This window comes from Symphalangus syndactylus, chromosome 12 (assembly GCF_028878055.3).
Source record: "Symphalangus syndactylus isolate Jambi chromosome 12, NHGRI_mSymSyn1-v2.1_pri, whole genome shotgun sequence".
NCBI lineage: Eukaryota > Metazoa > Chordata > Mammalia > Primates > Hylobatidae > Symphalangus > Symphalangus syndactylus.
In genome coordinates this window covers 83,157,816-83,185,202 of record NC_072441.2, presented here as the reverse complement: position 1 = coordinate 83,185,202, position 27,387 = coordinate 83,157,816, and the positions used below count along the sequence as shown (strand labels likewise).

The window sequence follows — 27,387 nt, the reverse complement described above, 5'->3', positions numbered from 1 at the left end:
TAGTCTCTATAATGCAAGTTTTTTCTCCTCTCAGAGGGTCCCTGATCCCATTAGAGGACTCAGTTCTTCACAAGCAAGACTGATCTTGCAGCAGAGGGCTGATGGAGTCATTTACATGGAGAGCCAAAGAGAGTCTCTCCCACCAGGACCTTGAGCTCCTTTGAGGTGTGCCTCATTTTTTCATTCATCAGGTGTTTATTAAGCATCTATGACTAAGGGCAAGCTCTGGGGAAAACATGGACGTAGAAACAGACATGGTCTCTGTCCTCAAGCAGCTTATAGCCTCAGAACAGGCCCAGACATTAGTCAGATAATTGCACAAATGACTGTAAAATTACAACTGTAGTAAGTACTCCAAGGAGCCTAGATTGTTCCAGTCAGAGGATGAATAGGGTTAACTTGACATAGAGTGAAAGGAAGAACATTCTAGGCAGAGGGAACAGCATTCAGAAAGGTCATGTGTCAAGAAGATGAGCATGACAGCCTTGCTGGTCCTGAGAAGAGGATTTTTCTACATTCTATGCACAACAGGAAACCACCAGGCAGAACCTCTAGCCCTGGGACAGTGCTGTGCACATTCGAGGGCTGGATGCATCAGTGAGGAACAAAGGCATGCGTGGGGGAAGGATCCAGTGTGATGGAATGACGGATGCTCTCCCACCCGGAGTATGTGCAAACCCTGGAATGAATCTGCCTTCATACTGACTTTGGAGATCTGGGGCAGGTCGGGTTTCCAACTGGAGGTCTTTAGTATTCCTTGACTAAGTCAGGTTAGTCAACTACGTTAACAAGGTCAAGTCAAGCTAAGTTAACTACTCCAGCCATTCTTAGAGGTATTTCACTGCAGGCTTTTTGTGTTCTATTTCTGCCTTTCCCCCACAACAGTTGGGTAACAGTCCCCAGCATCATGAGTAAGTTATATAAGATTTGATATTGATTTGTTGGAGTTTTTAATTAAAAGTATAATTAATGATTTATTGATAGTTTGCAGTTTACATTAATCACTGTCATTAATGGTAATCCTTTTAGGTGGTTTATAACTTTTAAATGGGGTCTGTTAGTTCCCAAGCCTGGTGGCTTTGTCTCTAGGCTGCATTGGGGTCTGCCGCCCTCCCATGCCCCCCACATCCCTCCCCATCACCCCATTTGCTTTAAGATACAGGGATGAAACTCCAGGTGTAAACTTTTCAGGGTCAGCCTTTTACCAAGGGACAGATATTTGGGTACCTTCCTGGCCAAGAGGAGGGGTGGTGCACAAGCTGGCTCTGTTTTGCTGTGGGCAGAGAGAACCAGGCCACTTCTAGCTCTTCAACCCACTACTTCATTTACAACTCTCTGACTTTGTATTCCCTGGTTTGCATGTCTGACACCTCACTTGGCACAGGATTTATTACAGCTTTTCAATAGCCCGTTCCTTCTGATTGACCTGTCCGTCTCCATTTGGAATGGAAAGATTGGCTTCTAGGTGTTTGTGGTGAGAATATTCCTGAGTGCAATGGTTTGGGGTTAGGAGCTTCCTGCTCTTGGTACAGAACCGAGGACCACAACCAAAGGAACTTCCCTTTCTCTGGCTGGGAAAGGAAAAGAGTGGGGAAATACACTCTAGAAGTTGCCTGAGACCTGGCTGAAGGTGAGAAACTTTCTGTTTTGCCAACACCTTCAGGGATAGAAAAAAAAATCAAACTTCTGCTGCATCACAGGCAAGGGAAGGCAGCTCAATGGAAACAGCATGAAAAGAACTGCGAAGCCCATAGAGGTCAATCCTCTGCTTCTGGGGTGGGCATTCTCTCCCACGTGAATAGGCCCAGATTTCATTTTGAAAACATTTCCCTGGGGGGAGTCTTCTCTCAAATTCTCTCTCTTTCCCTCTCTACCCTTCCTCAAGTTTTGACAATCTCTCTAACCAAAATCCCTCTTGCTGTAGTTAGAGCCTCTTAGGGACCAGTTAAACTGGAATAAGGGATGGCCATAAGAAAACATGCAAATTCCTTTTCCTTTTAAAGAGAAATATGTCTCCTGGATATTACCTGAATAAACCCATCAGCTCGCTATTACTTTTCTGGGCTGATACTTGATGAGGATGTTTGCAGAAAGTCCCGTAAACATTTTCTATAGTCTATATGGGGAGGACAAGTCCCACCTGTTTCCAGTGGAACATTCTGATTCCTGTTGTTACTCTATATTTACAGAGTGGGCTCCACTAAGAGCCCACCTCCTTCTGTCACTGGTGGAAAGGCTATTTAATATGATCCCAATTAGAGGGAGGAGGATCTGGGATGGTCTTTGGAACATGGCAGACGGGGGCGTACCCGGAGGGACTAAACCACCCCAGGATGCTGTGTGACCACCTGACCCTCTGCAAAGCAGCATCGTGGCACTCTGTTCCCTTTCAAGGTTCCCACAGTGAGTGCCACCCATTTTTACCACAATGGCAACAGGATTTATGCTCCCACCCACTCTCAGTTCTGAACTTTCTATGGCTTTGCCCCTCATTGGTCATAAACCAGGTGTCACCTGCCTCTCTGACCTGGCTTTTCTTGCAATTACATGGTTTCCTTTGCGATCTTCCTGGCCAGTGGAAGCAGAAGGATGTTGTTACAGACAGGGTATTATAGATGGGTTGGCAGATGAGATGATTTCTGAGGGCCTGGCACAATGCCCAAAGGAACGTGAGTCAGCTCTCAGAGGAGGTTTGGTTTTTCCTTCCAAATTCATGCAAACAGCAGTGAAGTTTAAAAGATCCTCAAGTGGATTACAACCCCCATTCATTTGGCAGCAGAGGAGCACAACTGTCAAAAAGTCCAGGTACTTTAAGCCGTGGGAGAGGCACAGAGTCACTCTCAAGTTGGACGGGGCTTCAAGCTATTTCTAAAATTAACATCGGGCCTTTTGTTCCCTTTCGAGGTTCCTTTGAGGAATGGGTGAAAGCCACCTCTTCTTGACCACAACAGTGACTGGATTTATTTTTGTCCTGTCTTCCTCCTCCCCATTCTCAGTTCTCGAGGCTTTTATTGTTTTTGGTTTTAGCCAGGCTTGGGCTGGTTGCTTACTCTCCAGTGTGCAGGGCTTCTAGAAGTGTTAGCCACAGCCAGCGGGAGGCAGCAGGTCACTCATCCCGCCTGCTGAGCTGCCACGGGCAGACATCTGTTGAGCTCCCCCCAGCACCAGCCGCAAGAATGTACCAGATGTGGTCTCTGCTCTGCAAGAGCTCTCAGTTTAGAGCAGGCTTTTTGAAAAAAAAAAAAAAAAAAAAAAAAGTGGTATGATATACGTAATATAAGATACCATCCTAACCTTTTTTTTTTTTGAGATGGAGTCTCCTTCTGTCACCCAGGCTGGAGTGCGATCTTGACTTGCTGCAACCTCTGCCTCCCAGGTTCAAGCGATTCTCCTGCCTCAGCCTCCCTAGTAGCTGGGATTACAGACATGCACCACCATGCCCAGCTAATTTTTGTATTTTTAGTAGAAACGGGGTTTTACCATGTTGGCCAGGCTGGTCTCAAACTCCTGACCTCAGGTGATCCACCCACCTCGGCCTCCCAAAGTGCTGGGATTACAGGCGTGAGCCACCACACCTGGCCTCATCCTAACCATTTTTAAGTGTATAGTTCAGTGATGTTACGTTTACTCATATTGATGTGCAAACAATCTCCAGAACTTTTGTCTCCTGCAAACCTGAAATTCTGTACAGTATATACATGGGGGATGTGTTCCAAGACCCCTGGTGGATGTCTAAAACTGCAGATAGTACCGAATCCTATAGAGAGAGATAGTCCCAGATTTAACGATGGTTTGACTTAAGATTTGTCGACTTTATGATGGTGTGAAAGCAATACACATTCAGCAGGAACTGTACTTTGAATTTTGAATTTTGATCTTTTCCTGGGCTAGTGGTATGCGGCATGATATTCTCTTGTGATGTTGGGCAGCGGCAGAGAGCCCCGGTCAGCCCTGTGATCACGAGAGTCAGCAACTGATACATTACTCTACAATTTACTGCGTTCAGTAAATCACATGAGATATTTAATGCTTTATTATAAAATAGGCTTTGTGATAGATGATTTTGCTCAAATGTAGGCTAATGTAAATGTTCTGAGCACACAAGGCAGGCTAGGTTAAGCTGTGACATTCGGTAGGTTAGGTGTATTAAATGCATTTTCTACTTACAGTATTTTCAATTTACAACGGGCTCATCAGGACGTGACACATCATAAGTTAAGGAGTATCTGTAATACTGCAATGAACATGGGTGTGCAAACATCCCTTTGATACTCTGCTTTTAAAAGCAAGTGTTCTTGGCTGGGCATGGTGGCTCACGCCTGTAATCCCAGCATTTTGGGAGGCCGAGGCGGGCAGATCACCTGAGATCAGGAGTTCGAGACCAGCCTGGCCAACATATAGCGAAACCTCATTTCTCTACTAAAAAATACAAAAAATTAGCTGGGCATGGTAGTGCATGACTGTAGTCCCAGCCACTTGGGAAGGTGAGGCAGGAGAATTGCTTGAACCCAGGAGGCAGAGGTTGCAGTGAGCCAAGATCGCACCACTGCACTCCTCCAGCCTGGGCAACAGAGCGAGACTCTGTCTCTCAAAAAAAAAAAAGCAAGCATTCCTAACCTGGGGCCCGTGAACTCCCAGAAACTAGCTGCAATACATGGTGTGTTCCTGTAAATGCTTCTTGTTCTAGGGAAAGCAAGTTCATGGCTCGCATCAGGTTTTCAGTGGGCTTAGGATGTCAGGAGGGCTCAGTCTAGAGAGTAACAAAAGCAGCACCTCCTTCGGAATCCCCCGAGGCCCCGCCTGTCCTGAGTGCCGCCGGTCCGATGGCAGGGCAGGTGTGAAGGAGCAAGTCATTCACTTATTGGTTCCTGTCCCAGCTGTGCCATTTACTACCTGGGTGACACTTGGCAGTTCAGCTGACGTCTTGGAACCCTACTCTTCAAATCTGTAAAATAGAAATAATGACAACATCTTCCTAGGATTGTTAGGAAGATTAAACTAGATTTAGCACACTGGTCAAAAGCATAATGCGGTAGGCTGAATCATAATGTCCCCCCGCACCGACTGCCACCCTGCCAAAATATCCAGCTCCTAATCCCTGGATATCCTGGCAAAGGGGACTTTGCAGGATGTGGTTAAATGAAGGATCTTGAGATGGAGGAGATTATCCTGGGTTATCCAGGTGGGATCTAAACATAATCACAAGTGTCCTTGTGAAAAGGGAGGCAGAGGGAGATTTGACTACCGAAGAGGAAGCAGGACGAGTGATGGTGAAGCAGGAGGCTGGAGTGGTGGGAGAAGAGGCTATGAGGCAGGGAAGGCAGGCCCCCTCTGGAAGCTGGAAAAGCAAGGAAATCGATTGCCCCCCAGATCTTCGGGAAGGAGCCAGCCCTGCGGACAACCTCCACATTAGTCTAGTGAAACTGATTCCACACATCTGGCCTCCGGAGCTGTAATATAATAAATCTGTGTTGTTTTAAGTAATGTGTTACAGCAGCAATAAGAAATGAGTATACATGGACTCTGGGGCCAGACTGCCTGGGTCTGAGTAAACCACTTACCAGCTGTGTGACCTTGGGCATGCCACTTAATCTCTTCATGCCTCAGTTTCCTCATCTTTCAATAATAAGGCCCACCACAAAAGGGCTGCTATGAGGAGTAAAGAAGCTAGTATGTGTAAGTCATTGAGACTGGCACCTGGAATCTAGTGAGTGCTGTATAAGTATTTGTTAAATAAAATAACTAAAAAGCACGTGAAGGTGGCTGGCTCACAGGAGGCTGTGGGGTGATGCAAGTGGATGCTGACGGGTTTGGCGGTGTGGGCTGTGCTCCGTGGAGTCAGTTCAGGAAGGCAGAGGAGTATTTGGTGCCTCTCAGGAAGACTATGGTAGTCTTCGTTAAAATGAACCATAGATGCTTGAAGGAATGAACCCTCCATTGTCTGTTACACTGAATGCCTCACACCCTGCATTTCCCAGTGTTCCTTGAAGTATTAATAGCTGTTACTTCAAAACAAGAGTCAAGGTCAAATAAGTTTGAGAAACTGCATTTCAAAGCCGACTAGTTTTCTTTTCTTTAGAAGTCTCAGAAGCTTTAATATGCTAATGAGCCTGATGAATCTCTGAGAAGCATTTTTCAAACATTTGGCCACTCAACCACATGGTGCTTCCAACATGGCCAGCACTCTGCAGAAGGCGCCTCAGAGCAAGCCTGGATACCTGTGGCTGCTACAGAGGTGTGTGAAGGTGGGACAACCCATCTGAGAGGAAGTGTCAGGGGCCTGTTTGCCTGACCTCAGAACTAACTAGAAAATGTAGCTGCTGCTGCTCCTGTCATTCATATCCCAGACAGTCAGAAAGGGTTACCGACAGGCCCATCCATCCCTGTTTCCTTCAGGGCCTGGGCCAGCCTCCAGTGGAGGCACCTAGACCCTGAGGCCCCAGGCCCTAGCATGCCCCTCTCTTGCCTCCCTCCTGACCCAATGCGAGACCCTGAGGGCACTATGGATGCCACAGCCCTCAGGTCTAAACTTCATCCCGTCCCCTTCTCCAGCTACCCCTTGGCTGCTTCTCAGGCTTAGGGATGTATCTACCAGCAGCCAGCATCAGCCTATGGGAGGACAGATAGAGAAAGTGGCAGCGTGGGCCCTGGAAGCAGGCCTGGGGCCTTTTTGGACAGGAGACTCCGGGCGTCTGGATATCCAAAGAGGGGTTTAGAAGGTGGAGGCAGACAAGGCCTCTTGGCCCTGTGGGCTTCTGGCTCCAGGGGGTGTGGTGTGACTTAAGGAGGGGTCAAGCAGGGCCCTCTAGTGTGGGGGACCCAGAGCCAGAGCCCCAGGTGTCTGGATCCAGGGCAGTACCTGTGGGCATTGACCACACAGCAGCACAGACCCTGAATTGCAAATAGTGCCCCCAGTCACCAAATTGGCCCTCTCCATAGCCACATCTTTGTTTACTTCTGCACATCTCTAGGAGACACGCAGTTCTAAGCTCCTGGTTCATCAGCAACTTGCATCCTGATCTCCACTGTACCCCACGGGTCTTGACACTGTACCTGGCATGCTGAGGCCAGATCCACAGTGAGCTCTCACCAGCAGCAGTCGCTGTAGTGATGGTGGCTGCTGCATGCCCTGGCCTTGGCCCTGGCCCCTCCCCCTCGAATGGAGGGAAGAGTGCAGCAGGTTTGCTTTCTCAACCATGGGGAGGGCCACCACTTCCCACAGGGAGCCTAGGCCTCTGCCCTCAGTGGGGGAGCAGGGTGGGCCACTGACTAACGCGGCTTTCTGTGCCTACGATGGGAATGCACATGGAGAGGCGGCCTTGAAATAAATGCCTTTGTTTAATCTTCATGCCCTGGAACTATTTTTCATAAGGTGGTTTAGTTAGAGGGGCTGTGGATCTGGTAATGAGGCTGGCCTTGGAGAGGGAGCCTTGTGAGAGGAGCTCAGCTATGAACACTTCTAGCAGGGCTGTATTCATAAAATCCTGGGGGCTCCCGGGGGATTTGAAGCTCTACACAGAAAATTACAGGGCAGGAAAGGACCTGAGCAATTATTTTTCCTCCAAGAATGGCCATGCTTAAAACATCACCATTAGGCGCCGCAAGTGGCTTTCTCCATGACAGTTCTTTAAAAAAATACTTTATTGGGTTTTTTTAAATTACAAAAGCAATACAGGCTTCTTTTAACACAGAGGTGTGTTCTAATTATCAAAAGGAAAAAAATCAATAGGTTCCCTGATTCCCATCTCCCTACGTCCCCAGTGGTACCAGTGTTAACAATTTAGTGTTTAGCCAGAGGTGATTAACGCACCTTTTGGGTGTGCTTATACAAAAATGTACCAACATGAATACACATATATGGGCATTTTTGTTTTTATGTGTTGGCGTTTGCTTTTTTAAAAAAGAGGAATCACACTATACCCGTTATGCTGTAAGTTTCTCTTTTTACTTAGCAATATATCATGAACATTTTCTAAGTCAATACATATAGATCCACTTCATTTTTAAAAACTGCTATATAATGTTCCCCAGTATGAGTACCATAATATATTCAGCTGTTTCCCTATTGATATATATTCAGGTTGTTTCCAGGGTTTTTTTTAAATTATAATAAGCAATTCTTTTAAAATCTTCTTTGATTTCTTTTTCTATCTTGTGCATATGTTACAAAAGACTCTTTTGCCTTAGGAGAATTATAAAAATGGTGAACAATTAAAATATTTCTTTATAGTCACATTGATATAGTTTTGACACCTTAAGCCCTTTATGTATTCGTTCGGGCAGCCCATATTTCCTGGGCGCTGTGCCTGGCACTGTGGAGGACAGTGACCAAGGAGACGTCTGTTCTCAAGGACCCCTGCTTTAGTGAGGGTGCTGACAAGCAGGTGGACAGGAATGGGGCTCAGAGGGAAGATCAAGTGGGAGGTTTAGGCCAGAATGGAAACTTAATAGATGAGAGTGTGGCCTCTTGGTTTAAATCCTGTCTCTACCACTTAGTTGCTATGAGGTGTGGGGGATGTTCACTTTTCTTATGGGGCTATTGTGAGACCCAAAGAGTTAATGTAAAGAAAAGTGCTTAGGAGGCCGGGCGTGGTAGCTCACGCCTGTAATCCCAGCACTTCGGGAGGCCGAGGATGGCTGATCACATGAGGCTAGGAGTTTGAGACCAGCCTGGCCAACATCGCAAAACCCCACCTCTACTAAAAATACAAAAATTAGCCGGGTGTGGTGGTGCATAGCTACTTGTGGTAGCTAGGTGGTAATCCCAGCTACTCGGGAGGCTGAGGCAGGATAATTGCTTGAACCCGGGAGGCAGAGGTTGTAGTGAGCCATAATTGTGCCACTGTACTCGAGCCTGGACGACAGAGTGAGACTCTTGTCTCAAAAAAAAAAAAAAAAAAAAAAAGAAAAGAAAAAGAAAAGTTCTTAGGGCCTAGCCAACAAGTTGGAAACACCAAATGGATTGTTGCTGTTTGAAGTGCTGCCCCTGCCACTGGGAGATCAGGAAAAGCTCCCCCTGAAGGGGTGACAGTGCAGCTGGCCCTTGGGAAGGAGGTGAAGGGCCTTTTAGTCAGTTGGGGAAAAAACAAACACCCCCTGCCCACCACCACCACCTGGTCCTGACCTCAGTTCTTCAGCTCCCTAGGCTGTTCAAAGATCCAAAAACCTCTTTATTTTTAGTTGCTAAAAATATCCCCTAAGCCAGGGTTAAAGAATTTCTCCCTGAGTGGTAAACAGGTGACTTAGAACTAATCAGGGCCCAGCAGCCCCAGTGATGATACTGTTCCTCCCCTACCCCCAAACATTCAGCAGGATCCTTTCATGTGTCAAAAGGAAAGAAACTTATCAGAAACTTCCTGTTGAGAAAACGATACCTCTTACCCCAGACTTAGCAGATGCACAGAAACCTTTGACTCCTGGATCTGCCAAGGCACACAAAGAACCAGAAACACCTATTGGCCTGGCCTGGGATAGGCAAACATCGGGGGTCAGCCCAACAAGCCCTCCTAGCACAGCCTGGGGCAGCACACACAGTAGTCAAGAGAGCTGCCTGCCCTGGCTTTAGAGCCTAAGTCTGCCCCTTATTAACTGTATGGCCTTTAGTAAATTACTTAGTCTCTCCGAGCCTCAGTTTCCCTGTCTGTAAAATAGAAATAAGAATACCTATCTCAGAACCCTGTTAAGGACTAAATGAGATGGTGCCTGTAAGGCACACAGCACAGGGCCTGGTGCACAGTGAGGCTACAATACATGGCCCCTGCTGTTACCGTTGTTAATGCAGACCGCCACCCTGCTCCCTCCGCTCCCCTGAAACGGGGGCTAGCACTCCCCAACTTTCTGGCCATCCTTCTCCAGCTGCCATTTGGGGATTGGCTCTATGACAAGCAGGGGCCACAGAGCCTGGGGAATACTGGAGGAAGGCACCCAGCCCCACCTGGGAGTCAGAAGGGACCAGCTTAGACGTGTGGAAGGGAGGCACGCTTGATCTGGAGGTCTCTGGTGAAGAAGCTGAGAAGAAGGAGTGCTTGTACAGAAGATGGAGGGGCGCAAGCTCAGGGGTTACTGGTAACTTGGTTTTTAGCTGGGATGAGACACCGGGTGTGGCAGGTGATGGGGATGGAGGGGCCAGCTGGTGCCAGGTGGGAAAAGGCCCTTTTGGCCAAGTGCAGCTAGGAGGTTGGACACTCTGGGTTGCCACTGAAAGGTTCTAGAAGGGGAGGTGACATGATTTGGTTTGTATTTTAGAACATTTGCTCTGGCAGCAATGTAAAGATGGCTGGGGTGGAGCACATGATGAGACCAAGGTGTGGCCACTGCAACCCAAGGATTGGCTGGGGTCATTTGGCCTTACTGCTTCAAATAGAATTGGTTACAAACTCCCATCCCACCCAGGAGGGGACCCAGTGTCTTTCCACTGGTCTCTGGGGGCTCGGAAACTTCCATTTCTCTCTTGACAGCTCATCTGATGCCAAACTCTTTCTGCTGAATTCTCCACCTCCATCCTGTACTTAGTGACCCCTTTAGGCACCCTTCCTGTTCCTATTGCTCCTCGAGGGACCCATGACCAAGGCCTCTAGGTTAGCCAACATTTCCATGTATCTGGAGCAAGGGGAAGGGGTGAGGTGGTGGTGGCACAACAAATAAGACAGTGCTGAATGCCACATGCTCCTGATCTTACAGTCTCAGCACTGTCCGTGTCTCACGGGTGGTCAGCAGCAGTTAGTCCTCAGTGGGCTCCGGCCTCCCCCTCTCATGGGGCTGGCCCAAGGTGCTGCTTAGCCACCTCCTGTCTCCTTCCAGTCCCACAGCTCACAATCCCCCACCTCCAACGTTCCTGTTCATTTCTAGGGCACATATATTAAGCCCTGTGTTGGTCTCCTCTGACCCCACCCCAACCCTGTCCAGAGGAATCTTCTTTATTAGCAAACATGCTGGGGTGCATAAGTGGGCTCCTAAACTAAGATGGTCTCTTCCTCGCTAGGGACCCCATCACCAGGTCTCCATAGAGGCCTGTTCACTGGTGGGAAGGGGAGGAAGGGAAAGATGATAAATGGGTATTGTATCTGTGGAAATGAAAGCCGTGGTCTTAGTTCCACAAACATAGCCCACTCTAGACTGCAGATAACAATGTAGGTTTCCCAGGTGGTGCACACACCAGGGATAGAACCCAGTTTATTTTAATCGTATATTGATTCTCTGGTCAGCAAAGATTCTTCTGAGAATGAGCATTTAAAGGGTGGGGCTTGAGTTTTCTTTCTTTCTTTCTTTCTTTTTTTGAGACGGAGTCTTGTTCTGTCACCCAGGCTGGAGTACAGTGGTGTGATCTCGGCTCACTGCAAGCTCTGCCTCCCGGGTTCAGGCCATTCTTCTGCCTCAGCCTCCAGAGTAGCTGGGACTACAGGCGTATGCCATCATGCCCGGCTAATTTTTTTTTTTTATTTTTAGTAGAGACGGGGTTTCACCGTGTTAGCCAGGATGGTCTCGATCTCCTGACCTCATGATCCACCCGCCTTGGCCTCCCAAAGTGCTGGGATTACAGGCATAAGCCGCCGTGCCCGGCCGAGTTTTCTTTAGAAGACAACGTAAAGCCCAAACTGGCTAGCCCCCAAATAGAGGGCCTGCTTAGCAGGCTGGCAGGTGAAAGGGCGTGGGACTTGGAAGACACAGAATGCTGCAAGCCCCAGGCAATTGATTGAACCTCTCTTGGTTTGGGTTTCTTCATTTGCTAAATGGATGTATTACTCCCTTATAGGGACATTATGAGATTGCAATGAAATGGTATGTGCAAAATCACCTGGCTCGGCCCACAGTCTGGCTTTTGGGTAATTTTGACACAAAAGGAAATAGCTATGAACTGAATTGTGTCTCCCCAAAACGCATTTGTTGAGGCCCTAACCTCCAATGTAACTGCCTTGGAGACAGGGTCTGTGGGAGGTAATTAAGTTTAAATAAGGTCATAAGGATGAGGTCTAATCCTATAGGACTGCGGCTCTAGGAGAAAAGAAAAAGAGAGATCCCTCTCCCTCTCCCTGCCATGTGAGGACACAGTGAGATGGCAGCCACCTGCAAGCCGGGAAGAGAGCCTGACCGTATTGGCACCCTGATCTCAGACTTCCAGCCTCCCAAACTGTGAAAAAATACATTTCTGTTTTTTGAGTTACCCAGTCTATGATATTTTGTTTTGGAGGCCTGAGCTGTGGTGCATATTTAACCTGTGGGCAGTGTGTTTTCAGAAAGTGGTGACATGGTGCACATGGCTCTGGTGGGAGTGGGTCTGTGGTCTCCTGTCCTTTGATGAAGCTCCTTCTGTGACATCCAAGGTCCCAATGATCTGGGTCCTGCTACCTTCTTGGCCTCACCTGGTATCATCCCTCACTTCTTTCTCACATTGGTCTTCTTTCTTCTATCTCTCCAACTCTCTAAGCTCCATCCTGCCTTGGGGTTTTTGCACATGCTGTCCCTTCTGTAATGCATACCTTTGCAAGGCTCACTTTGGATTCAGAGGTCCCTTCCATAGAGAGCCCTGTCCTGGCTGTCTGGGACTTCTCTCATTTCCTTTGCCCTGTCTTATTCTCTTCCTGGCAGGCATCACTCTCTAAAATTAAATGGTTTACCTGTTTAATATCTGTTTTCCTCCCCTGAAATGTAAGCTCTGTGGGGACAGGGGCCTTGTCTACTTGTCTTGCTATATCCCTAGAGCTTACCAAGGACTGTCACATAATGGGGGCTCAACTCATACTCAATGAATGAATGAGTGAATAAGCTGATCAGGGCAAAGCTCCATGCCTGTGCATCGAGCACTTCTTGAACCAGACCCCAAACACTTGATTTCCAGCATCACACCTTGTCTCTCCTTACAACTAGAGACCAGCCGGTCCATCCAAAGGATTTCCAATCAAAGGGTTCTATGGAGAGCATGGGGTCCACTACAGAGATCTAGGCTGGAGGAGGAGGTGAGTGAGTTGATCTTTGAATATTCTTCTCTACCCTTTCAACTACAACAGCTCTGAATTTGTCTGTTTCCCATGTTGGGTGTACATGAAAAATCTTATAAAAGAAATGGCCCCAAAGCCCAGAGAAAATGGAAAACCACAAATTGCATCCAAGTCTTCACATTACACTGAGGAATCTGAGGTCCAGAGACTTGCCACACACAGATGGCCAGAGGTGGGATGCTCTATCCCTAGTGGTGATGTGGTCAGGGATCAAGAAACTCCTGCTATGTGAGTAAAAAATAATGGCTCCCTCAAATGCTGTAACTTGGCTTTCTTTCTCCGAGAACTGAGGACAAGGGAAAGGATTTATGATCACCACTGGTCTCTGTTAGTCCCAAACAAATTTCAGGCTCCATAACCCCCATGAGTGGTCATTATACACTGCAAGAGACCAAAAGTGAGCTCTGGCGAGGCACTCAGGAGAAGCCTATCCTGGCCGGACCAAAGAGCCACTGTGGGACATCATACAGGGCCCAGGGAGTGGGATGGTTTCAGATGAGGACAATTTCTTCTTAGACACAGAGCGGGGTAGCGTGGACCCCAGCGCCCTAAGCGTCTTGTTTATGGTAGAATCATAGACTTCCCTGACAAGGCCTGTTCACTGGCTGGCCTCTTTTAGAGCCACCTTTTCTCTACCTTTGCTTCCCAACCCCCACCTTCCTCCCTTTCTTCCTTTAGTTCCATGGAGCATTTGCTGACTGGTAATTTTACCAATCATTGCTGCAAATCCAGAAGTTCATTTCGTCACTGGCAATCAGCTCCTGTCCTCAGGGAAACCTAATTAGGTACTACAGGATTTTTGATGTTGCTTCCATGGTAACCCCCGTAGTAATGGTGTACATGCAGAATATATGCTCCAGGGTGTTTAAATTTATATATGTATATATACAAAATATAAAATATATTATATATAAAAATAATATATCTTAAGAAAATCTGTAATTTTTTCCTCTTGCTTTGTTTCTGTGTACGTTTTTTTAAATGATGGAAATTTTCCCTGAAGTTCTTTTCCCCACAGAGAGGAAACAGTACACAAAAAGGCTTTTTCCATTTTCTCTCCTTTAATTTAAAGAAATTCACAGTTGTGCAAGAGTGAAAGTTTTTCAGGTTGGTCAGAAAGTGTCTAAGCAGGAATACGCTCTCCTCCCTGATAGCTGAGAACATTTTAATGACAGATTTTGCTTAAATAAAAAATCAGAAAGGTCTCAAGGCTTTCAAAATAGAATGGGAGGAAAAACGAGTGAATCCAATGAATTGACTCTAAACTTATCCTAAGAAAAAAAAAGAAAAAAAGAAAAGAAAAAAAGAAAAAAGGCAAGCTTCCCTGCATGCCTACCCCTCTGCAGGAAGTGTGGGGAGGCCTCGCAAGTCTGAAGCTCGGGCTGTGCCATGTGGCTGCTGGAGGCACTGGGTAGTGTCCTTGTCTCCTTGTCAAGGCAGCCTGTCCCAGACCCTGCAGAGACTGCAGCTGAACGGCCCTGTCCTGAGGTGGCCAGATGGCCTTCAGTGTTGGCCTTGTGGTGAGCTGGTGATGACATCTTTGCTTGGTGAGACACTCTAACCAGGGAAAGCCCAGACCTGGACTCCCTGAGGTGCAGGTGACAAGGGAGAGGGCCTGTGACATACCCACAGCTGAAAGCCAAGGGCTTCTGAAGAATCCCTGAATAACTGAAAGTGCTTTCTGTACTACCCCTCACTGGCCGTCCAAGGATGGAATGCCATGCTGACCTCTTTGTTAGCTGCCAGCGAATCCGTTTACCCTCAGCATTTGCCAACAAGGTCCACTGTTCCCAGACTTCCTGCTGTTTTTCTCCAGCCCCCACCCCAATTAATTCCGTTTTGCCCTTGTTCCCTGATTCAGTCTACCAGCTGACTTCCTGACATCTGAGAAAACACGTTGTATGCAAAACAACTAGACTGCTTGCAAAATAACTTTTTAAATGCTCTGAGTTATTCTTTGATATCTCAAATGATGTGTCCATGGCAGGAGTGGGGATGGGGGAATGGCCATCAAGGAATGGCCCTTGACCCTGATCTCCTCCCCATCCAGTCACCCAGTTACTTGAGAAAGACTGGCCGGCAAATATAACTGAGTGGAGTGGGAAGGCGGGATACGTGAGGGTTCCTTCTAGGGGCTGTGGAATAAGAATCTAAAAGGAAAATGTTGGGCACGGTAGGCACATGACCTGGCTTTTCTAATATGTGCCAAATATAAGAATTAGTTTTGTTATATATTAGTTTTGTTGCATAACAAAGCACCTCAAAACATAATGGCTTAAAATAATAATTTAGGTCACGTTTCTGTGGGTCAGTCATTTGGGCTGGGCTCAGCTTGATGGTTCTTCTGCTGGTCTCACCTTGGGTGAGCTTCTGTCATGCAGCTTGTCTAGGATGGCTTCTGATGGCTGGCAGCTGGTACTGGCTGCAGGCTGGGGTGAAAGGGATAGTGAGGTCATGTGTCTATAGTGAGCCTCACGGCGCTGACATTTTTCAAACCTCTGCTGTATCACACTTTTTAATGTTCCACTGGCCAAAGCAAGGTACATGGCTAAGTTCAGCTGAAGGGATTGAGAAATAGGCTGTACTGGCCGGGCGTGGTGGCTCATATGTGTAATCCCAGCACTTTGGGAGGCTGAGGTGGGTGGATCACTGGACGTCAGGAGTTTGAGACCAGCCTGGCCAATATGGTGAAACCCCATCTCTACTAAAAATACAAAAATTAGCGAAGTGTGGTTGTGGGTGCCTGTTATCCCAGTTATTCGGGAGGCTGAGGCAGGAGAATTGCTTGAACCCGGGAGGCAGATGGCGCTGTTGCACTCCAGCCTGAGTGACAAGAGTGAAACTCTGTCTCAAAAAAAAAAAAAAAAAAAAAAAAAAAGAGAGAGAGAGAAAAATAGGCTGTACTTCTTGATTGGAAGAGAGGCAAAGTCACATGTACAGAAGTAAGTGAATGGGATGGGAGGAATTTGTGGCCATTTCTGCAAGCTGCCCCCTCTGGTGTGTCTGATGCATGCTTTCCGGGCACTGCTGAAGCCCTATCTAGCTCAAGAAGCTTTTCAAATTGCATTCGAATCATGAATGTCTTTTGATAGAACTACTTGAGATTGTGAACTGATTCATGGGACATGTGTTTGATTCATATTTATATACCCACAGTGGCCTAACCTTGTTGATTCTTAATAATTATTATATTGAACTGAGTTGAGTTAGTTCTCCTTTTTCTCTAATTACAAGCTTCTTAAAGGAAAGTTTGGAATCACCGTTGCATAAAATCTCCCTCCCAGAGCTCTCAGAATTATACTAACGACTGAAAATCCTGCAAGTTCTCAGAACCACCAGTTAAGTGGTAGAGGGATTAGGCCTAGAGCCACCTCTGGACAGAGCAACTATCTGAGGAAAGAGTGGAACTTTCAGGAAACCAGAGACTGTGATACTGACACATTGCATCTTCAGGTCAGTCACACCCTCAATGAGTGAAATCACTTTTTTAGGCTTAGGAGGCAGAAAGAGTCAATGACTCAGAGAATGTGGCTTTCCGTTCCCCATTCAGGGAAGCCAGCATACAAGGAGCAAACCCATGCCTCATCAGGAAGAGACTCGTTTGTCAGCCCCGGGCCTCTGTGGCTTCTCTGCTCTGGAACAGCCCAGAACAGACCACTTGAGGGCCCACGGTGCTCCCTGGCCCATGCCGCACTCTGTCCACGTCACCTCAGTACTTTTCCAGAATCCGTCAGAGGCCAACAGTCAAGCTGGTCTAGAATCAGGGCTGGATGACTGAGACTAAGCCCTAGGGGAGGATAGTCCTTTGTGGAGCCACATACACACTCCCCGAGCCCTTCTGGTCCAGCGCTACTTAAGATCCTGGTTCCAGACTTGCTCTAGAACTTTCTAAGGCTTGGAGGTCACCTGGGACAGTTTATTCCAGGTTGAACCACCCTTTGGGAATAAAAGGGTGTCCCTTCCCATGGTGTGAGATGAATTGTCAGGTCCTTTGTGAGTCACAGGCTTAGGAATGGATTTTCAACAGGAATTTCCATTCTGGGTGGTTAACAAGGGCCACAGGCAATCTGTCCTTTTCTTCATATGACACAGTCATCCGCCTACACACGCCTTTATTCACCAAAATTCTACTGACTGCCCACTCTGTGCCAGGCAACGTCTCAGGCATGGGAGTGGGGTGAGATGAGCCAGGCATAGTTCCTGTCCCTGGAGAGCTCAGGTGCACCGAGAACACAGATGAGGCGGGAGGCGCCAGCAAGAGGGTCTGTGTAGAACCACAGAATTATGGCTTCTTAGAGCAGGAGGTACCTTGGGGATTGTCTAGTCTATTCCCTCATTCCTCAGAGGAGGAAGCTGAGCCCAAGAGAGGGAAGATTAGTCCAGGGGCACACAGTAAGTGGGAGTTATTAATTCACTAAACAAGCATTTATTGAACACCTACTAAGTGCTAAGATCTGGGCTAGGCTCTGGAGATGCCACAGGGAACAAGGAAGACACAGCGCTTATCTCTTTGGAGCTCCAACTGTGACTAGTGGGGGGGTCCCAACCCTGGTTACATTTTAGACTCACCTGGGAGCCTTAAGAAGAACACCGGTGCCAGGGCTCCACCCCCAGAGATTCTGATTACTCGGCCTGGGGTGGGTCTGGGCATGGGTATTTTTGAACAAGCCCTCCAAGTCATTCTAATGTGCGATGCAAGTAGGTTGAGAACCATGTCTAAGGGGAGAGACAGCAAAACCTCACAAATACAAATCAATAATTGGGATTGTGCTTTGTTAGGAATGAACAGGATGCAGAGTGAGGAAACAGCAGGGTAGGGTATCTGCTACTTGCTCTGAATCGGGAGGGAGCGAGGCCACACTTGGAGAGCTGTGATTCCAAGGATCAGAAGGAAGGAAGCATAAAATGTCCTCACGTGGGATAGCAATGGGATCTTCTGGGACACGTCCCACCCTGCAGATGCAGAAAACCTTGCAGTGGAGCCCTGTCTAGCAGAGGCTTTTAACCTGCAGCCTGAAAACTCTCCTCCACCCCCTACTCAAAACACCCCCTCTTTACGCACACTGTTTACGAGTTCCCCCAGGCCAGCCAGCTTAATAATCCCTCACATTTTTAGAGCAGTTAGTAAAGCATTGTCCAACTTTTTATTTGTATTATTGGATTCTAACACTAACCCCAGGAGGCAGGCAGGGCCAAGGTTAGTGTTCCCCTGTTGGAGATGTGGAAACAAGCTCGGAGAAGTCACGCACGGCCTGAGATCACATGGCTAATACCTGGATGTGGGGGACTTCAGGCCAGGTCTCCCACCTCCAGCTCCACTAACCCATGTGGCCCCCACCTTCCCTGCACCAGCAAGCCATAACCGAGGCAGGGCACCTGAGAGGCAGCTGGGGACCAGCACCCTCCCGTCACGCTGGGCAGAGCTGCCGGTGCATTCTCCCCCTCAGCTCTGATGACTTACAATCCCACTCCTCATCAGGCAATCAAAGGAATCTGTTACTCGTTGCTTCCATTCCTGCCCAGAGTGAACCCAGTTACTATAGTAACCAGATGCGATTCTTTATTACAGAGTAGATGGTTTTAATTTTGTATTTGAAGAGTTTGGCCAGGCAGTCACGTTGCCATGGCTTGGCCTGTCGGGTGGCAGTTAGAAGCAGAGGGAACCCTTTGAGCAGCCATTAGGGCTTTCTAATTGCTGGGGGAAACCTATGTCTGGAAAAACCCAGGCTCAGCTGCACTGGGGAAGGAGGAGGGTGAGTCTCCAGCTGGTGCTGTGCTGGGTACTGTCTGCTGTTCAGAGATGACAGCTCCCTGATTACAGCCACCAGGTGAGCCTCTCAGCCAGTTGCTCCCATAGTGCCCTGTAGTTTCCCTTCAGGATCCTCATGGGTAGGTGGGTGGGGGGCTGCTCAGAGGGCCATCAACACATGTTTGTTGAATGAATAAATGAATGAACAAATGATCCTTTGTAGTTTATTCAACCCTTTCAGTCCATTGTCTCCTCTGCTCTCCATTATGGCTCACAGAGCAGGGAGAAAGAGAAACTGAGGCTTGGCTAGGTAAGAGACTTGCCTCCTAGGGCTGCCTCCCCTGTCCATGCCTCTCAGGGCCCATGAATTGCCTGGAATGTTCCCCTTGCTGCAGAAACATATCACAGGTAGATGTTAAAAGCAAGGCAAGCATCGCCCGCCCACCCCACACCAGGCCTGGTACCATAGGTCCTCTCCTGGGTCCTCGGTTCCTGCTGAACCGTAAGGAAGGCAGCAAAGTGGGGAGAGAAAGCTGCTTGGTGACTAACTTTGAAACACAGCAGAAGCTTCCTTTGGCCCAGACCATCAAGGAGACAGTTGGATGGACAGAACAAAGGGCTCCTCATTCCCTGATCTCCCTGTGCAAGGGAGGAAAGGAAGGCTTCACTCGGCTTTCAGCCAGTCCCTGCAAATCCATGCTGATCCAGTCTTTCTGTTACTCTTTCTGTGCTGAGGGTGTATTTCCAGGTTAAATAAAACCTCCGCCCAACCCTGGCCCCAACATTAATTTCTCCTAACCCAGCCTAGTTTCTTCCAGCCTTGCAGCTCAGGCCTTCCCAGGATGCATGCATGGCCTGCTCTCCCGGCCAGGAGGTGCTGATGCTGGTACCCTTCATCCTGAGCTCATGTTAGGCCACAGGACCCTGCTCGCTCCTCCTTAAAGGCAATCATAACCAGCTTTGGAGAGCAGCAGCTCTCTGTGGCTGTTGGTGGAGCAGGCAGCATATGAGGCTGGAGTCTCGAGTGGGATGTGTTTGTGGATGAGCTGGGACAGGCAACAGCCAGATCTGCTGGAGGGCCAAGGGCCCAGTAAAGAGAGGGCATAGTGTGATGATAAACACTCCACTACCTCCCAGAAGGGAGGTGCCTGCACAGGAGGCCCACACCGAACATATGCCCCGATCTCAGGCCTCACCCTCCAAGAATCAAATCATCAGGGCTGGATAAGACCTTAGAGGCTTCTCATTTCAGTCTCAGATGAAGACCGAGGCCCCAGAGGGGAAGGATGTGAAGTCCCTTTCACAGTCATGAAATATGGTGGGACTCCACAGTGGGACTTACCGGAAGACAAAGGCTGGACACACAGCAGGTGCTCAGTCAATTCTTGTGAGAACAGCCATCCTCATGAGGTGACAGCAGGAAGCGTCTTCGTGAAAGGTTAGGGCTAGAAGGAAGCTTAGACATCACTGAGCCCAACTGTCATTTTACAGAAAGACTGAGACCAGATCCATTAATAATGCTACAAATAAGAATAGCTAATAGTTACATAGCGTGCTGGGTGCTAGGCAGGATTCCATGCATGTTGCATATACGGACCCACTGCAGCCTCACAGCGACCTCTATGCAGCAGCTATTATCATCATCCCCAGATGAGGTAACTGAGGCACAGGGTGGTTTGGTAACTTGCCCGGGATCATGGAGCCAGTAGTGTTAGGATCAGGCAGTCTGGCTCCAGAGTCCGTGCCGTGAACACTTCACTGCATTGTCTGAGAGCACAGTGCTGCCAGCAAACACTTGCTGCTCCCTTCTCTGAGTGGGGAGAAGGGATCTGTGCCAGCCCTTGTGAGTTCACTCATGCAGGAAACATGACTTTTTCATCTTTACATCCCCTTCCAGGGCTCAGTTCAGGTCTGGCAGGGACTCAGGGATGTGTTTCTAATACAAATAAGTTGATCTTTCTCACCATCGTGAAACAGCCAATTTGGCACCTGTGTGCTGGAAGGGACCTTGGGAAGTGGCTCAACATAGAACACTTGTGGTCAGCAAAAAGGAGGGGGTGGTTCCCACACACCAAGCAATTCTCCAGTGGACACTGGCTGAGTGTCCTGCAATATAACTCAACTCCGATTGTCCGCCTGGAGTTAGTGTTGGCTCCCACAGGTTGAGGGCTCAGTCCCACCACATTGACCCCACTTCCGATGCCAGTCACCAGCCCCGGGTTGTTTTACCTGAGCCTCTGACCAAGTGGCTATAAATCAGAGGTTCCCAGGACGCCCTTCTCAGGTTTTCGTTAATTTTCTAGAGCAGCTCACAGAACTCTGGGAAACACATTTACTGGTTTATTATAAAAGACCTTACAAAGGATTCAGATGAGCAGCCATATGGGAGCGAAGCAAAGGGCAGGGCACATGGGAAAGGATGGAGCTTCCATGCCCTCTCTGGGCACGCAACCCTCCACGTGTCCAGGGACCTCCACGTGTGCAGCTATCTGGAAGCTCATCCGAAACACAAAGAGGAGAACGACAGACACTGAGGGTGGAGAGTGGGAGGGAGAGGATCAGAAAAAATAACTATTGGGTACTGTACCCAATAGTACCTGGGTGACGAAATCATCTGTACAACAAATCTCTGTAACACGAGTTTACCTATATAGCAAACCTACACATGTACCCCTGAACCTAAAATAAAAGTTAAAAAAAAAAACACTGTCTTTTTGGGATTTTATGGAGGTTTCATTACACAGACATAATTGATGACATCATTGGCCATTGGTGATCAACTCAACCTTTGGGCCCCTCTTCCCTCCCAGGAGGTGGTGGGGTGGGGCTGAAAGTTGCAACCCTCTCATCACCAGATGGGTTCCCCCTGGCAACCAGGGCCAATCCTGAGGCCACCCTGGATCCCCACCTGACCCCAGCCACTAGTCATCTCATTAGCATACAAAAGACACTTATCACTTTGGAAATTCCTAGGGTTTTAGGAACTGTGCCTAAACCAGGATAAAGACCAAATATGTTATTTCTTATTAAAAATCACTGTATCTCAGGAAGCAATTTGCAGAGGAGGAAAGTGAGGCCTAGAGAGTCGAAGTGTCTTAGCCAGGGCCTCCCAGGTAGACTGAATCCAGGTCTCCCTACTCCCCATCCAGGGCTCTTGCCACATAGCAAGGCCCCTAAAGAGCATACTAAGGTGGACAGGCTGACCTGAGCCCAGCAGCCGGCCCCAGCCTGCCCCACCTGTCCTGCCTGGACCCTGCTGTGGGCTTCCTGGTCCTGGCCACACTAATGGACTCTCTGCTCCCACCAGCTCTTCGTGATCGACAATGGCGCGGATGACTGGCGGATAGCCATGACCTACGAGCGCATCCTCTACATCAGCCTGGAGATGCTGGTGTGCGCCATCCACCCCATTCCTGGCGAGTACAAGTTCTTCTGGACGGCACGCCTGGCCTTCTCCTACACACCCTCCCGGGCGGAGGCCGATGTGGACATCATCCTGTCTATCCCCATGTTCCTGCGCCTGTACCTGATTGCCCGAGTCATGCTGCTGCACAGCAAGCTCTTCACCGATGCCTCGTCCCGCAGCATCGGGGCCCTCAACAAGATCAACTTCAACACCCGCTTTGTCATGAAGACGCTCATGACCATCTGCCCTGGCACTGTGCTGCTCGTGTTCAGCATCTCTCTGTGGATCATTGCTGCCTGGACCGTCCGTGTCTGTGAAAGGTATTCCACCTGGGGCCTTCTGAGTACAGACCCTGTGCTGGGACAGGGAAGGGAGAAGGAGCAGGGGTGCCAGGAAATATGTGGTCTGATGGAGGAGGCAGGCATGTACCCAGACACCTGAAAGGAGACAATGGGAAAGAGGGGAGTGCTGAGTTGGGGTTGAGTATGAGCTAGAATTGCAGCATTGGAACCAAGGTAAGGTGGGAAAAAGGCACAGAATTTTCCTGATTTTCTGTTCCTTCTCTGCAAACCAATATATCAAAGCATTCTGGTTACATCAGTAACTCACATATAACACATTGCAATTTATTCCTCTTGGGTATTAATAATGCTTATTAGCATTTTAAAGGCTCTGAGAAGTCCTGCAGTAATGAAACCATTTATTTTTGTTTAGTTCAGCCTTTCTCAATTGTATTTGCCCCCAAATCCTTTTTATTATAAAGCACTATTGGTACCTTGCTACTCAAAGTTTTGTTCACAGACCAGCAGCATTGGCATCACTGGGAACTTGTTAGAATTCCCAGAATCTCAGGCCTTAGCCCAGAATGACCGAATCAGAATTTGCATTTAACAAGGTCACCCGGTGATTCATACGCACCTTAGTTTGAGAAGCACTGTACTGATGGAACATACTTTGGGAAACGTTGTTTTAGGAGGCTGGTGGTTGGGAGTCATTCAGAGAAGCTACTCATGGGATAGAAGGGAGATGTGGCCTGACAGAGATCCAGGGCTGTAGAACAAAATGCCAGCTCCTTGGAACAGCCATCATCAAGGCTCAAGGGCAGGACTGAGGCCACCTCCTTCCACCATCCTCGAGCTGCCTTTAATGACTCTTCTCCTTGCAAGAGGTCCTGGATATTCATTTCATTTATTTATTTATTTATTCGAGATGGAGTCTCGCTCTCTTGCCCAGGCTGGAGTGCAGTGGCATAGTCTCTGCTCACTGCAACCTCTGCCTCCTGGGTTCAAGCAATTCTCCTGCCTCAGCCTCCCATGTAGCTGGGATTACAGGCATGCGCCACCATACCAGGCTAATTTTTGTGTTTTTAGTAGAGATGGGGTTTCACCATGTTGGCCAGGCTGGTCTTCAACTCCTGGCTTCAAGTGATCCTCCTACCTTGGCCTCCCAAAATTCTGGGATTACAGGCGTGAGCCACTGCACCCAGCCCTGGATATTCATTTTAATCTATTTGACATGTGGAGTCTAAATCTAGGTTAGAAACCGTGATTCTGCCCCTAAGTAGCTGTGAGACCTAGGGCAAGTTACTTAACCTCTCTGGGCTACAGTTTCCTCATTTTAAAATGAGGATCACTTGAGATAGAATGAAGCTATGTTTGCTTGAGATAGATTATTTTTATTATGTTGGGAGGTATGGTGAAGCATCCTGTGTAATTTACACAGATTTTGATAGTCATCCTTAATTTGTCAACACTTACAATTATATTGCCAAATCTTCCATGCACCAATGTCCTAGCAGAGATCAAACAAGACAAAGAAGTCTGGAGAGGAGTTAGCCTTAACACACCTACATGGGTGCCTTGAACCATATCTCCTACCTATTTTTGAGACGTTCTGTTTGCAGACATTTCTTTCAGCGTTTTGGCCAGCAGACACACGGTCAAACCGAGAGGGCATTCTGCTGCCGCAGAACAAGGAAGGGTTCAGGCTCCAGGATGCAGGTTCAGGCTCTGAGAGCCAGTGCAATGTTGGAAGACCTTTGTCACACACAGAGCCCCAGGGACACACCATGCTCACCTATTCAGAACCTCGCCATTACTCAGCAGCTGACATTGCAACATCTGCTCTGAGTGGGACCACACTGCACAGGGCTTCATGAGCCTTCTCCGGTAAGCAGACACTCTTCCCCCAATGGAGAAAGCATGTGCTTGGGTTCCGACCCCAAACTCCTCATGGTACCGTTAGCTGAGCAACATTGTGCTCGTCGCTTCACCTCTCTGGACCTCAATTTTCTCATCTGAAAGCTGGATACAGGATTTATTGTTAGAGTCAAACAAGGTGTATATATGCACTGTGTACTGCAATCCAATGATGGTGAAAATTAATGATAATAGTGCAGATCCCTTGATAACTTTTGGGAATTTTGTGCTGCCTTCTTATAATTAGAACAGCCCAACTTGTACCATACATTGGCCTATACTCTTCCTGTTTTCCTTTCTAAATTATGGAAGCCATGTTGTCTATTAACATAGTAATTGAATTTGCGTAGCCCTTTAAGCTATTTGAAGTCTTTCACTTCCTCAGATGCTCTCTGGCATGTATTTCAGATGGCTGAACATGCAACAAACTACCTGCAAGTGAGTTTCATAGTTTATTGAACCTATCACAAGAAGGGGTGACTATTTTTCACTGGAAAATAAGCTTGTTTTAAAGAATGTAGTTTGCAAAGTACTTAGATGATGCATCTTATTTGATATTGCATGGCCTTCCATAGCTTCCAAGCTGAGGCTGGGTTAGTCTGGTCCCTGGTGGGCCACTGGGTCTCTCTCTCTTTCTCTGCAGACATGGGTTACAAGTCCCCGCTAAGACCAAGGCACAGAGGAACAATGAGCAAATCGGAAATTCTCTGAAAGTTCCCTTCTCTTGCGAAAAGGCCATTTGACCAAAGACTTAGGTATAACATGAGGTGTATTAAAGCATGGTGGATGTTATTGTTGCACTCCTGTGCTAGTTCTGTGTAAAATCCATATGCCGTCCCAGCTTGCCCTCACAATAGATCTATGAGAGAAGTACCTTGCCTGAGGGAAGGAGAGCCCGGGTCCTGGAGGGGCATCTGGGTGAAGCAACATGTCATCCACTACATGGATGTGTTTGAATTGGACATGAAGGCTCATGGGAGAGTTGAGGAAACTGATAGAAAGTAACTGGCCCGAGGTCACAGAGCTATTAATAGTAAGCGTGGAGCCAAAATCTGAACTGGTTTCTGACGCTGAACTTCCATGTGTGTCACCAACCCAGGCTGAATCCTGCACATACGAGGAAATCATGGCCTCGACTCTACTGGCAGCTTTCCCAATCTCAGAGTCTTAAGGCCACTGAGACTGACATGTGAATCCCAGTCTTGCTGTTTTCCCTGCCTCTGCTGCCTATGGTCTTGACCATGTTATCATACTAGCCTCCCGGGCTGCCTTCATGTCCAATTCAAACACATCCATGTAGTGGATGACATATTGCTTCACCCGGATGCCCCTCCAGGACCCGGGCTCTCCTTCCCTTAGCTGGGGTTGTGACTGAGTCCCTCTCTTCAGGTCAAGCCTCTTGCCTGGGGGCAGTAAGCTCCCGAGGGGATTTGTCAGTGTGGGAGTTCAAAGGCCCAACCCCGTTTGCTTCTAGTAGGACACTCAGCCAGGCTCCAGGGTCCCTGAGGGATCGCCTAAGGCCTCTGTTACCACTGCTTCTGGGAGCTTCCTCTAGATCCCAGAGGCATTGATCCTGAGAGCAGCCCCAATAAAACTTCCACCCCCAAATCTCAGCATCTCACAGACTGTTTCCCAGGAATCTGCCCTATTAATATATTGTTTCCTAAACAGGCAAAGCACTTCTCTTATCAAGACTAAGCACTATTTTTAAAATCAAGCTTAAATGATCATTGTCTTTCCCAATGTCAAATAATAAGTAAGATTGGCAGAGGCCTTCATCCAGGACTTATTCAGCCAGAGACTGGACAGAAGCTGGAAGCAGGGGAAGCTTTGGGGAACTGAAGCGTCAGACCAGGGTAGTATGGACAAGATGCCTTGATCTCAGCCTGATCTAATGATGATTCTATCACCTTAGGTATCAGAGAGGGTAAGTGACTTGCCCAGGGTCACACAGCAGCATGACAAGTTCTAGAAAAATCCACAGCTGCTGATGCCCAGAGCCTGTTCACATTCCAGGTAGCTTTCATCAGCCTGGACTTGTCTCTAGTTGTATACACACACTTCTGAAGTTGCTATGGAAATCTCTCTACAGCAAGATGTATTTTAAAAGACGGTTCTCATATCTTGGGTTGGTTTTTATGTGACAACAAAGGTTTTTCATATTTCCTCCTCCCAAGGAGAGAGAGTGGGATCGTAATTACGCAGAACAGCCGTGCCATGGGGAGGGCAGCGCCTGGTTGCTGGGAGGGCAGTGACAACAGCGGGCTTGTTTTCCTTGGCCCCTGGAGAGGCATTACATCATGGGTTCCGAGGCCTGACAGTTGTGGCACTCCGCATTCTCTGGGATTCTCCTGGCTGCCTGCCCACCTCCTACAGACCTCTCAGGGAGGAACCTCCTGATTATACGCTGTCAAGTGCTGAGCAGCCTTACTGGTGGAGAGACCATCTGAGGCCCCGGGTTCTCACTGCGGCAGCAGGTTGGAGAAGCCAGCCTTCCTAGCGTGCCTTGAGCAGTGGCCTGCCAGCTCACCTTCGTATGTTTATCTCCTTGGGAGGAGCAACAAGGCCTCCCATAACATTGATGAAGTGGGGTGAGCCTTGCTGTCACAGCCATGCTTGTAAATGACCTTCCTGTCCTCTTGAGTGGATTCCCTTTGGACCCTTTGGACCCTTCACTTTGGTCCCTCCTGAGGCTCCAAATTCTGCAACAGGCTGTCTCAGTGTGCCAGGCCTTCCAGTCTGTCAACAGGTTTTTGATTGTGCTGGTTAACTTTTGGCATACTGATATTTTAATGAGAAATTTTATTCTGGAGACCTGGCTCCTAAAGCAGGAGAAAAACAATTTGTGGCCTGTTCTTTCTCTCATTAAAAGAGCCACCACTTCCATTGTAAGGAGATAAAAAAGAGGCTTCCTTCCTGTACTGTCTTCTGCCCCTGCCTCAGACACCCAGGCCTGCACTTGCCAGCAGCAGGAAGCAAGACCACAGCTCCCTCCTCCTCTCATCTCCTTCCCACAACCTCCTACCCTCTCCAAGAGGG

The 27,387-nt window shown here is 48.2% G+C and overlaps 1 protein-coding gene across 9 annotated transcripts in view; it reads left to right on the top strand.

Annotated features, from left to right (window-relative positions):
* KCNN3 (potassium calcium-activated channel subfamily N member 3) overlaps positions 1-27,387 on the top strand; it is a 163,298-nt gene that overhangs the window by 76,457 nt on the left and 59,454 nt on the right. For 6 of the 9 annotated variants that reach the window (XM_063626460.1, XM_063626459.1, XM_063626461.1 and 3 more), the window contains exon 3: positions 22,052-22,470. In XM_063626460.1, the coding sequence (XP_063482530.1) occupies positions 22,052-22,470 (419 nt within the window). Of the gene's footprint in view, positions 1-22,051; positions 22,471-22,623; positions 24,319-25,738; positions 26,826-27,387 lie in introns of those variants that run through there. The other 3 variants (XM_063626468.1, XM_063626466.1, XM_063626465.1) reach the window with 2 other exon arrangements.